Below are 14223 nucleotides of genomic sequence, written 5' to 3' on the forward strand. Positions count from 1 at the left end.
AAAGCAGTGTTATTGTAAACGGCTTCTATGTACAAAACACGATGTGAACAAAAACAAACCGCTCGCTAAATGTACTTGAAAATTGACACAATCGACAAAAACACGATATTTTTGCTTCTTTTTGCTATGAAGTTAATGAAAGCACGGTTCTTGCGGTGTATATTGTTAAAACGTATTTGTAAAAAAAAACTTTGTAACAATAAATAACTACCTTCATTTTTCATACTACTTAAAAAAACAAAACATTAGTGAGGTGTGAAAAATATATAGTATTTCTATTTGCATGCGGTTCAATTAACGTAAATTAATGTTTCAAACCATGATATACTTTGATTTGTCAATATAGCAATCGTTTGACCTTTCTCGGCTTAGTAAGTTAGTTTTGCTTATAATAATACTTTTTCATAGGAGAGACAGATTAGGAGTTTATACCCTCCAGAATGTTCCAATTTGGCAGATAAACGATCTCATAATTATTATTGTTATTATAAAATTAATTAATATTATTAAATAACCGACATAATTTCCGACATGAGAACTTATTGACAGATAAATCTGTTATATCCAACAGTTGGTTGTCGAACCCGGTAATGGAACCTAGACCTCAAGATCCGTACATCATCGTATAGGATGCAGTCCCAGTGTCCCCTTTGATCCTGACCTCGTAAACGGGGATGGCGTTAGTAAAAATAAAAATAAAAAATTACGCATCCCGTCGTCCCCGTTGTGTATCGCTTTAACGGAGACCAATTGCGAATAACTAAGCCAACATTAGTCAGTACCAAGCCAGTAGTTGTTTTTGATTAAGAGTTGTTCCTTCCAAGACAGATTTAGGTCGATTCTATTAGTTCTGCTCAATTTCATAGTGTCGGTACAACGGCGGGAGAATTTGGCATTTTACGTTTATTTCTTTGTAAATTTTGCTTTTTATTTGAGTACTTGTTTGTTGAATAAATTGTTTTCCTATTCATTCTTATGGTATTATAATAAATAATACATATCCAATACATAATCCCTCAACCAAATTAACGGTGTAAAATGTAGTGTCATCTAAAACAACAGAGAATATTATGAAAAAGATGACACTTAGGATTCGTGTACTATCGAGTTGGCAGCTTTAAAAATAAATCTAATTTATTATACAATTCTATTATTTGGTAAAATATTAATAGGTATTTATCACAGTAATTCCTTGTAGATCGCATTTTTTTCTTCGAAATATCTGTTAAGCCGCATTTCCGCATACCTAAAAAAATATAATAAGTACACAAAGGTTAAATAAACAATTGCCTAAAAGCAGTGTTATTGTAAACGGCTTCTATGTACAAAACACGATGTGAACAAAAACAAACCGCTCGCTAAATGTACTTGAAAATTGACACAATCGACAAAAACACGATATTTTTGCTTCTTTTTGCTATGAAGTTAATGAAAGCACGGTTCTTGCGGTGTATATTGTTAAAACGTATTTGTAAAAAAAAACTTTGTAACAATAAATAACTACCTTCATTTTTCATACTACTTAAAAAAACAAAACATTAGTGAGGTGTGAAAAATATATAGTATTTCTATTTGCATGCGGTTCAATTAACGTAAATTAATGTTTCAAACCATGATATACTTTGATTTGTCAATATAGCAATCGTTTGACCTTTCTCGGCTTAGTAAGTTAGTTTTGCTTATAATAATACTTTTTCATAGGAGAGACAGATTAGGAGTTTATACCCTCCAGAATGTTCCAATTTGGCAGATAAACGATCTCATAATTATTATTGTTATTATAAAATTAATTAATATTATTAAATAACCGACATAATTTCCGACATGAGAACTTATTGACAGATAAATCTGTTATATCCAACAGTTGGTTGTCGAACCCGGTAATGGAACCTAGACCTCAAGATCCGTACATCATCGTATAGGATGCAGTCCCAGTGTCCCCTTTGATCCTGACCTCGTAAACGGGGATGGCGTTAGTAAAAATAAAAATAAAAATCATCCCGTTCCCGCATCCCGTCGTCCCCGTTGTGTATCGCTTTAACGGAGACCAATTGCGAATAACTAAGCCAACATTAGTCAGTACCAAGCCAGTAGTTGTTTTTGATTAAGAGTTGTTCCTTCCAAGACAGATTTAGGTCGATTCTATTAGTTCTGCTCAATTTCATAGTGTCGGTACAACGGCGGGAGAATTTGGCATTTTACGTTTATTTCTTTGTAAATTTTGCTTTTTATTTGAGTACTTGTTTGTTGAATAAATTGTTTTCCTATTCATTCTTATGGTATTATAATAAATACCAATATAAATAATGAAGAAAAGTTTGAATAAAAAATACGAGTTTATCTACGAAAGTAAAATAGGCACTATTTATCATCACGCGAATTATTGAGATCATTGTGCCCTGCACGTTTTAATAATAAAGAATCTAACTTCATTACACTCTGAATCCAAACTAAAATATCGAGACCTAGCTTAAAATCTGTTCGAAGGAGGTACAACACCGAGTACCAATAAGCATTTTCTGCCAAAGTCAACAATCAGAACCTTTCACTAGGTATCGCACTTCGATATAAAATGCCAAATTCTCCTGCGGAATAAGCCGCCACGTCCTTTGACAAAATGCGGCCCCAACACGGCACGGCACAAAGGCGATCGTTTCCAAACGAATGGACTATAAGGCAAGGCCTAATCGCGGCCAAACCTAATGCTGTGAGCATTTAAAATGGTGTCCAGCTTGCGACCAACCACAAGAAGCGCGCTTTCGAGTAAGAGACTTATGATTGGTCGCACACAGAATGCAACTAGGGACACAGGATGGACTCGTCCATTAGGCCCTCGTTTTCCAATAAAACTTCGGTAAACTCACCTGCCAAAATCAAAGTCAATGTCCGACAGCTCGAATTGGACCAGCGACCAAATGCCCCACTTAAAGTTTGACGCCAAGGACAAGCGTTGTACATCTTTGTAAATATCCTCAATCTGTGTTTGGGACGGCGATGGGTTATCTAAATACTCGGCCAGATATATTCGTATCCAATTAATCTGAAAATCTTTGCTCGGATATCGGCTGTAATCCATGTTATCAATCGATATACCTGAAAAAATTGTTTTGTCTCAAATCTGAAACAAAGTGACCTTGATATCTCCATTGTATCTATACATTTACAAAAAGAACACCTTCAAGACCTTTGTACAGAATCAATGTCACGTCGATCTATAGAAAGAGGGTGGATAATAGGCCCTGTACCTTGTATCAAATAAACACAGTGGGTACGCGCCACGAAGGTCTTAATATGTGGGCCGGAACTGCGGCTAGTTCGAATCGCTTGGTGGAGTTGTCATAAGAAATATTGTAAAGTAATTTTTTCTATTACTTGTCTTAAAATAAAAACAATATTTTCGTTACTCTTGGTATAAAGTGAATTTTTAAATTGTTAAGAATATAATAAAACCACTTGTTTTATTATATTCTTAAACCAAGTAAGAAAAAATGGAGTGTACGTAGCACGGTGTTTGTGGTCGCACTCCTCCGAAACTGCTCGTCGGAATTTATGTTTTTTTTTGTGTATTTAGTTTATTTGGTAAGCATGAGACTAGGCCCTAGAGTATATTTCATACCGATAGTGTCAAAATCCAGAATCTTTTCTTTCTTATTTGTTACGCTAAATCACCCTTCAAGATACTTTATGAGATCTTTCTTTTTTTATTTTACTACAAGTTAGCCCTTGACTGCCATCTTTCCTGGTAGTGAGTGATGATACAGGGGAGGGAGGGGAGTATTGTAGTCATACCCGTAATATGTTTCTACGCGACATCGCACCGGAGCACTAAATCGCTTAACGCTTATCTTTGTAGGTAGGGCGGTAACTAGCCATGGCAAAAGCCTTCGACCAGACCAGACCAGAGAAAATTGTGAAATTATGAATTCCCAAATTGCCCCTGTCGGGAATCGAACCCGGGACCTCCTACTTAAATTCACAGAGCTCACCGTTGCGCCATCATCGTCGTCGTCACCTATTGTTATTTGTTACTATCGCCCCGAACGTAATATTTTAACTCCCCCTTTAACTGGCCCACTGGGTATATAACATATACCCAGTAGCTGTCTTTAATCTAACAATATCTAGGTAGTTTTATTTTACGGGGCTAGCCTAATATAAGTGGGACAATCAAGCATTATCTGGGTAAACGACAGATTCCATGTTGATCTAACTACTTTTTATACCATAGAATTACTGCTAAGCAACGTATATTGTTTTAAAAGTTTTTAAAAGGTACAGAGAATCTCAGTTTTCAAATCCAAGACATTGTTGGACTACATTTGTGGCGTGGTAAGAAACAAGAAACGACCACCAACCAAACACATGTGCACATAAAAATTTAATAACATTATTTCATAAGGTTTACTCGGTAACATGATACGCAAGTAGGTATATTATAGCTCCTAACAGCAACTGATAAGTTTAGAGATAAGAACAAACTCGTAAGAACTATTAAAGTGGTTCAGTTAATTATTCGCATCTTAAAGCGATTATTTTTGGTATTATGTAATATTATATCAAAAAAATTCGCTGTAAGATGCGAGTATAATATAATTTATATTTTTATGTACCTTAATACTTAAAAGCATTTTATTTAGGTATCTATACAAATTAGCAATCTGTTAGCTCTAAAATGAATAGGGTCAATCGATGTATAAACATAGGCATTTCTGTTTAATAACGCTCTTATGAAATCCATACGATTTGCAATATCGGCGATAACCTATTTGCCAGATAGTCAAATAAACAAGCGCGGTTGTTTCGGAGTTTTTTTGCACTTAACAATTTATTCTATGGAATGCGCTCCCAATAGACATAAGGCAGTCTAAGACACATTTTGTATTTTTAAGAAAGCTGTCAAAAACCACTATAGTTTGCATTGAAGACGACTTGTAATAGTATTTACTGTTGTTAATGTATTTATGATATGTTATAGTATATATTAGTTTATTATTATTTTTTATTATTTAATTTATTATGTATTATTTTATTTGTGTAATCTAGTTTAAGTATTAGTATGTAGTTATTAGTATGTATTTTTTTTTAATATGCACAACCTGCAGTATGTTATCCTTTTGTTTTCCTTATCCTAAGGTTGCCTGGAAGAGATCGCTACAAAGCGATAAGGCCGCCTTTTGTATACTTCTTCTGTCTGTGTTTTCTTTTATTCTTTTTTTGTATTTTTATTTGTGTGCAAATAAAGAGTATAAATAAATAAATATTCTTGATGTTAAAATAATTTTAATAAAATGCGTCGGAATAAACATTATTTTGGAATAATCATATTATGCAGTACCAAAGTATAACACGTTTTACGTATCTATACATTTAGCGTATTTCCGACGCCCGAAATATGAAGAAGATTTACACAACAACAAATTAGAAGACATATCAACAACATATAACAAAATATATAAGGTAACTTACCAACAAATTCATTAAAATGATTTGCTATATCGTAGGCTTGATAATTATATGAGGCATATTCATAATCTATAAAAGAAACTGTCCCTTTAGATTCGTCGTGGATCACGTTTCCTAGAAGCAAATCATTGTGAGCAAACACAATTGGGCTCTCAGTTTTTATTAAGTGTGACTTTAGACGTTCAAATTCTATCCTGAGTCTTGTTATTGATCCAAAACTATTTGCAAATCTACAACAGTCGATAAAAGCATTGCGATTTTAAAATAATTATGCACTGGTACCTATAACTTGATTATACAAAATTATAAAAATAATTATGCTTTTATTAATAATAATAATAATTATATTAGTATCACTAGTAAGCCCGTTGCGATTGCGTGACATATATTAATAAAGTAATAATAAATTATAATAAATATACTACGACAATACACACAACGCCATCTAGCCCCAAAGTAAGCGTAGCTTGTGTTATGGGTACTAAGATGACTGATGAATATTTCTATGAATAATATACATAAATACTTATAATATACAGATAAACACCCAGACACTGAAAAACATTCATGTTATTGCATAAATATTTTCCAGTTGTGGGAATCGAACCCACGGCCTTGGACTTAGAAAGCAGGGTCGCTGCCCACTGCGCCAGTCGGCCAGTAAATGAAGTATAGACATGCCTTGGGCCATGCCTGCAATTACGCCCTTCAGACCGGAAAAGTGCTGTTTTCCGGTCTGAATGGCGTAATTGCAGGTACATGAGGCTTTAAAAATACGCCTCACGTTGATGGACACAGGGCGGCAAATTGCAGGACGTGTTCCTTTAATGCCCTGCGAAGTGTTGGTCTATTCACAGGTAGGTAGGTCATCTAATTGGTACATCAATTAATCATAGATTGGTATAGAGCTCAATATTATATACCAGCTTCGCCAATACAGCGGTATGTTGGATACAGCGGTACACAATAAGAAAGTAGAATCTAAAAAAAAATATATTACCTGGCATGTTTACATGCATCTGTGAATTTTTCTGGGATTAAACTCAAGAATTGCTCTATTTTGTCCCATACCATTGGTTCCTTTGGTATCTAGAAATGAAAATTAATGCATCTATTATTTAGAAAGTAACAGCACAAAGCTTTTTTCAATTTCGCGTAAGACTTACCAGACTAAACTAATAAATAAATGGACTAAAACGTATTTTGCTATCTTCATAACAGAAAATAGTTAGAACATAGATAAAGTAAACAAATAATATGACAATCGAGCTGTATCATATTCATACATTTGTATTTTATCTCAAAGTACGTATGAGAAGATTAATGAGATAGGTAATCTAAACATAATCTAATATAGCTAATCGTTTGATATACAATGGAATTAAGTTTGTAATTGGGAATATATGTCCCATATGATAAAATATACTACGGAAATACCAAATGATAGCGCGACTTATTCCACGACTAACGACATCTGTTGATGATGTCGAAACCGAAAGTATTACTACCCATTCAATAATAAATGACATATTTTAAAATGGAAACATCTTGTATTATAAAAACAAAATATTTGATATTTGTATGTAATAGATAAACACGAAAACTACTTAACCGGTTTAATAAATTCTTTGCCTAGAACAACTACTAATATTTTAACTACGTTACAATGTTAATGTGCCTAAAACCGCAAGGATCAGCTAAATATTATATTATCAGTAATAGGCATCATCAAGATTAGTTGAGCGTTTTAGCCAAACATAAATCTCATTTTATTTGAATTTCGAAATTTCTAGAAATAATAATTCTACACGAAAATTAAATGAATCGCCTGATTCGTACGCAATATAAAAACTGTAGGTAACCGTTTGATCCATGCCAAACATGCTTCGGCTGTATTTATATATATCTTTTAGGTTTCGTTTTTCGTGTTTAACTTAAATTTTTTATTCATCATCAATTGACTTCAGCTAGGTTTCAATTTAAACTTTGAAGATTATCTCAAGCCTTTACTGGGCCTTCTTATATAGACGGAAAACAAAGTGACCTTTGTTTTAAAGTACTGTGAAATACATCTTCATCTATTACACAATAAATCAGATGACAGCCACAGCCAATTGAGAAATGATTTCCCCTCTTCAGAAGCAATTTCTATCTATTTGTGACATCATTTTAGAGGGAAATATTGAGTTAGTTGTAGTAGTATTATTTTGTGTAGATACCCAACAACGCAAATCTCGATCGTTAGCATGGCCAGGAAACATTTTCTTCAAGGAGAAAGTAGAAAATTTATATCCACTCCCACAGTTTTATCCACTCTCCGAGCATGTCCGCGCGAGTGGAAATTATATCAAAATAATATTATATTTATAGTCAAAAAAAATCACACGGGTAAGCATCTCTTTTGCCTGTAGGTCGTATACGGAAAAGTTTTTATACCTAGTAAGTCGATATAATCGTGGGATAAAAATTATTATTCTTATTTTATTTATCTTCATGCCACACGTCCATATCAACATTCGCATTTTCGTCCCGTGAAGTTTTCTGCCAGCCATTCCTTTTACCGTCCAACAATCAGATTCATACATAGAACTCTTTATCTATAGTATTCGTCTCTATAGGTTCTATCTATACCGCCAAGCGATACTATGTCGCCTAAAAAGTAATTGGGGTTTAATATAACCCTAATAGGTTAACCTGCTACCACCTTAACTGCATAATGCATCATCACGTGCGTGCGTGCGTGCGTACGTGCGTGCAACTCTTCGCGATTGGCGGCATTCGAAAGGGCTTACATTTCTTACAATTTCGAGATCGATTCCGAGAAATCTCAATTGGTTTTTGTTTTAAACTTGTTTTTTATAATCACTTTAAGCTCTTAAGCTTGGTAAACCCCGTCCCGATCGCCAGCAGTCCCGTCATAATCGGTTGATCCGTTCCAGAGACATCGAAAAAGGCAAAATTCCGAAAAAAGTGTTTTTTTTGTGTATAATTTTGTAAATTTTCGTCTGAATGATTTTTGATCTAAAATTCTTCGTAGGACTCAATAAACAGCGTGGAATGCCGCCAACCACTTGAAAATCAGATGATTCTTGCAAAAGTTACAGCAATTAGAGAATTAAAAAAATAGTGTTATATGAAACTTCTTCTCTATCAGACTTTCGATATAATAAATTCAGGTTTTAGCACTTAAGCTATAAAATTAACGGAAAATTAAAGGAAGGACCTGAAGAGTGAACCACCATACAATTTTCTATAGTTGAATAATGTTATTTTTTTTGTTAATTTGGGCTTATAATCTAAATTTCTTAATTTCAGTTTTCAAATCCGAAAAATATTGCTTTTCTATCAGACTTTTGAGCTCGAAGAACAAAATAAGTATGGAATTAGCGGGAAGTTGCAGATGGCTTTTAGGTCAACCATTTTCCTATTTTTTTTTTCATTTTTGTCGTGGTGGATAAGCTTTACGTTATGTGGGACTCGTTAACCCAAACTAAAAAACGCCACGGCATGTCGCTCTCGTTGGCCTTAGTAGACGTCCGAACGGAACCCGTTGTATACTTCCCAGACATCTACCAACCGCCCAGACCGATTGCCAGGGCTGCACTAAGGAGAAGGGGATCAGGACAGCTCGCAATACTCTGGCTTGTTGTTCCATTTAACAATAATATTACTTCTTTATATTTAGCAAAGCAGCTCTTCGATTTTTTTAACACAATAATTTAATTTTAAATTGATCTATTTAATAAATTTTGTTTTAATTAGAGTCTATCATGTGTTATACTGAAATTCTAGGGTGTCTATTAACTACTGCTGTCTATTAATTAACTAACTCCTAGGAGAGCATTAAAAAATATAAGCCATCCATGCTGCTCCAATGATGGGCTTCAAAGATTTTTTTTTAACTGAGTAGTTCAATTTGAAACATTTCTTTGCCTGACTTGGGAATTTAACGCAGTACCTTGTGATTTAAGGTAGAGCATGCTAACCACTAGATCAACAAGGCAGATAAGAGCTTGTGCAAAGAAATGAAAATATGTTTCAAGAGAATCTATCAACCACTTTTCGACTTTTACATATACATACTGAATACTTAGAATATAAATTATGTGACATAGTTATAAATTACCTCTTCACCCAATTGAATTTTGTGCATCCTGGCCATTTGTTGTGCCACCAGGCGGGATATTTTTGCATCAGTTACAGTGTCTGTGTTGAGAGTGACACCAGGGTAATATTCATAAGATAAACCATTCTTAAATACACCATAGATTTTTGGAGCTAGTCCCGCTTTGTTAAGCACTGTGATGTTTCTAAAATAAGTAATTTACTTAAAATACACAATTGTTTAGTTTTGTTTTAAGCGATTAAGTTTTATAATACTTTAGTAACATGTTAGATTCCTAGGAAAGGCGTTTTTAATCACAAAAAAATCAGTTTAGGATTGGTTTCAAATGAATTAACTTGCTAGATATCTTTGGCATCAAGCAAAAATTCGTAAAAACTGAAGGTTTGACTAAACAATATTATTTCTTTTAATATTAAGTAATTCAAAAATTAAAAAATGAAAAAAGCAATGAAAGCTACAAAAGTTTGTTAATTCAAGAAACCTTATTAAAATATACTTATATTTTATTTATTTTTACTAATTACTTTAGCACTCTTTTTTCTAATCTTAAACATACTTTACACAAACATTGTATTTGTGTCATTGTTTGGAAAATTGAGTACATATTGAAAAAAAATTCTGCAACTTAATAGCTTTAAAAATTAGTTTAAATTATTTAATATAACTGTTTATGTTGTATACAAAACAAATATCATGTATTGAGTAAACAAACCTCATGTATTGTTTTTCATTGAATCATAATTCAGAGCAACAGCAAAATTATAACTAAAAAACTTACCTTACTTCTGCATCCCTGTCAATAAGTAAATCAGTTTTGTTTCCATATATTCTCACAAGCACAATGTTAGTATTGTTTTCAGAATTATTTGCAGAATCCAACTGACATGCCACTAATTTATTAGTAATTCCATCAGTAAACACCTGCAATTATGTTAAATCTTTTTTACTCAAGCACTAAACATAATGAATTCTACAAAACACCATAAAACTCAACCTTAAATTTAATGTTTGCCTGAGGCCAATCTGGTCTTATAGCGGAAAGAATTTCGTAAATCCCTGTATATATATCCAACTCTTTAACTTCGACTGGAATATATTTATGACCAGCAGGATCACAAATTCTAGACATTTTACAGAAATTTTATTACTCTTGACAGAGTTTGTATCGCGCTTGTATCTTCGACACAAATAGTGGCTATACTACGCGGCACATTGTATGCGCAATATTTATATGGAGATTATTTCTATAAACAGTAAATAACTCTCATACAATTTCGTAAATCGTAACATATCTTACATTTTGACATGATGTCAAGGACTTTATTGTCACTTGCAGTATTTTGACAATGACACCATCAAACTAAGAAACTGCCAACTGCCAACAGCAACACTCAAACACAGAGTATATGGAGACGTAGACTGCTGTGGCATTTTAAATTAAGTCGTCGGTTCGGGCAATAAATGTCACTGACAGTAAAAAAATAAATAAATAAATATACTACGACAATTAAAACATCGCCATATAGCCACCAAGTAGGCGTAGCTTGTGTTATAGGTACTAAGATGACTGATGAATATTTTTATGAACAATATACATAAATACTCATAACATACAGATAAACACCCAGGACGCAATGTGTGCGCAATGCAACCCGTTATCGATACCGTAAAGTGATCATTAATTAATTAGTAAAAGTTATATTTTTATGCTAGTTTTATTAATTTCTTCTAAATTAAGAACTTCTTCTGAAGCAAAACGCAAAATGGAGAATTTATTTTCTAACGTGGTTTTGTAAAAAATTAATGGTGACATCAACACTCAAGCTCGGGCTTTAATTCACGTGATCTTGTTTTTAAAAGAATTGAAACTGTCCCCGAGAAAAAATCTCGCCTCAATTTCAATAATCCACGATAGTTTGAAGCACTGATTTATGGAGTTAATAGAGCGACGTTAATGGACCGAATAAAATCTAGAAAATCACAGGCAGCCAAACCGAATTTACCAAAAGCTGCAAAATATTAAGAAGAAAGCGACTGGCATTTATCTAAATAGATCTCCACAACGTTATTGATAAAGTTACTCAAAAAGACTGGGCCAAATGCGTGAAAAATGATGAAGCACAAACTCTGATAATTATCCTAAAGGAAAATAACACAGCTAGGGAAGATACTGATGAGGATTTAGAAAAACTAAGAAAAATCCCTAGAATAGCTAAAAACGAACCTTTTCAGGGCCAATTTACGATCTATGAAGATTCTCTATGATTACATCGAAACAAACATTTTATCTTACAAATTAAAAACTATTTTATTCCCCCGTTGCGTAGAACTGTTCTTGGTGCCAATTCCCCTGTTCCAAGATTATGTAAGACCCTAAACCACATTAGCACTGAAGTTGATATTTACTCTGACTCGTTGTATAAGTTCAGAGATAAGATATTTTTATCATGGACCAATTGACCCTTATTTACTGTACCTTGTTTTATTTTTTAGTGAGTGAGATATGTTGTTATTATATTCTCATTCACGATACCTTTTGTTTTCATGTTATGGTGTTATTGTATATTTTCATATGCTGTGTTTACTTTTAAGAAAACATTACACTTAAATAGAATAGTTACATTTTAAAAACGGTTGTATTAGTGTAAGTGTTTGTAAGTAAACCTAATAAATAAAATAAAAACTTTTAAGATAGCAAAAAATTATTCCTTTACTTAACATAATTTTGCATATGGATCGTAGGTCTATCCCGTAATCGACATGCACCTCTGCAATTCTTACGCACATGACTACACCCCTCTCCCTAATACCTCTAAGTGCAAGCGAAATAGACGGATAATAGCGTCGACTATGTACATTATAGCACACGATATACAGGACTCTAAATATCATGTTATGTAGTATGGGCTAAGGAAATGTTTTTTTATGGGTTCTACTAATCTTTAATCTGTGGGTTAGTGCTAGTGTGTTCTATTCATTGATCTGTGGCTCTGGTTCGAAACTGCATAAAATAAAAAAAGTCAATAGTCTGTGTACTCTGTGTTAGCAAGTACAAGTAGTAGTCCTTGCGGAATAAGTTACGTAATTATTCATTTTCCGCACCTAATTCAATCAATTGTTGAAAATGGGGAAACATTTTGGAGAACTAGCGAAAATAAGAGGATTAATTTCTTATAGATTATCACCCCACGAACAACGGGCCTTTGCGGGAGCTATTTCTAATGGGATACCAAACATTTTCCGTAGATTTCGCGAAAGTGTTTTCAGAGTTGCACCAGGTAATTTACGTTAAATTATTTAATAATATAACTGTAACAATCTGCGAGTAAGATTTATTTTACTGAAAAATCCAATGTTTATTACCAGTACTGCAATTAAGTTCTGTCTAAGTTTGGGAAGGAAATTGGCTGCTATTTTTATCCCCTAAAAATACTCGGATAATGATTACAAGCATATTATAAAGTAATAAGCTATCAAAATTCATTGATTACATATCCCACAATAAATACTAAAATGGTATACATGCAAACAAAACTGGTAGGTATGTTTAAAGTACTAAATGTACAGATTGTTAATTTTAAAATACTGTTTGAACCTCTAGAGAACACAAATTTACAAACTTAAATAACAGGTTAAAAGCACATTATGCTTTTCTGTTTCATTGTTTAACATTTATTACTGCATAACTAGTACATCACCTGGTTGGTCTAGGCTCTAGGAGGTAAAAAAATTATTGCACTTTAGCTGAATTACTTCATACTGTATTATATTTTGTTTCGTTGAATCTAAATGTAAAGATAAATACATTTTTTATTAATATTGCACAGTGCTAGAAATATAAATATTGATTTAATGTCATTATGTAACTCATATATTGTAATATTGGATGATATAAGGCGCACTTTGATTGCATGTTCAGTATCTAACAGGACCCAAGGACAATAAACCCTTCATCATTATCAGTATTGCTATATTGTTATAACAAGACACATGGTTCAGCAGTAATTGGCAGGTTAATGTTCCACAGTTAGACACTAGGCTCCTCCAAAAAAATATTCCTCGTCCTTATCAATCTGCTTGGCTTTCCTCAATCATTGAGGGTTGGAAGGCCAATTATTTTGTTTTCAAATTAAACAATGATATAATTATCATATCATAAGTTGAGATAAAATAAAAAGTACACATAAACTTTAACCTATAAGTAACCCAAATTAGAGCACAAAGAATAATATTTAAATAGCTTATAATTGATACAGCAACATATGATATTTATTTATGTTGGCTATGATATTATCATGTTACTGGCTTGTCAAATTCTATGACAAGTGAATACCTAGTCTGTTCTAGTATGTAAACCAAATAGCATTTAAAAGTTCAATTTATTAATGAGATACTTTTATTTCAGCCTTTATTATTGCATATATGATCTATGAGGGAGTAGAAAGGGAACAACACAGACTTTCTAGAAAGAATCCAGCTGATTTTGCAAATGATGAATAGAAGCATGAATAACCACTCACTATGTAAATGATGTAGAATAAATAAATTATGTTATGAAGAAGTTTTTTTATTAAGTATATCATTGATATTTAGTTTGGGCCACAGATATATGTAAAATTGATGAACTTTTGCAA

The 14223-nt window shown here is 33.0% G+C and overlaps 2 protein-coding genes across 2 annotated transcripts; one reads left to right on the forward strand and one right to left on the reverse strand.

The window, feature by feature from the left end:
• Window positions 1-1003: 1003 nt before the first annotated feature.
• LOC120624031 (ethanolamine kinase) lies at window positions 1004-10899 on the reverse strand. The gene is made up of 7 exons (XM_039890340.1): window positions 10584-10899; window positions 10368-10510; window positions 9590-9773; window positions 6464-6552; window positions 5467-5693; window positions 2865-3093; window positions 1004-1246 (listed from the first exon to the last, which is right to left on the reverse strand). Exons 1-7 carry the CDS (start codon window positions 10716-10718, stop codon window positions 1180-1182), a joined length of 1074 nt encoding a protein of 357 aa, XP_039746274.1. The 5' UTR covers window positions 10719-10899; the 3' UTR covers window positions 1004-1179.
• A 1705-nt stretch (window positions 10900-12604) lies between these two features.
• LOC120623829 (cytochrome b-c1 complex subunit 8-like) lies at window positions 12605-14143 on the forward strand. The gene is made up of 2 exons (XM_039890092.1): window positions 12605-12867; window positions 13995-14143. Exons 1-2 carry the CDS (start codon window positions 12714-12716, stop codon window positions 14087-14089), a joined length of 249 nt encoding a protein of 82 aa, XP_039746026.1. The 5' UTR covers window positions 12605-12713; the 3' UTR covers window positions 14090-14143.
• Window positions 14144-14223: the final 80 nt, after the last annotated feature.

Source organism: Pararge aegeria, chromosome 5 (assembly GCF_905163445.1).
Source record: "Pararge aegeria chromosome 5, ilParAegt1.1, whole genome shotgun sequence".
Classification (NCBI taxonomy): Eukaryota; Metazoa; Arthropoda; class Insecta; order Lepidoptera; family Nymphalidae; genus Pararge; species Pararge aegeria.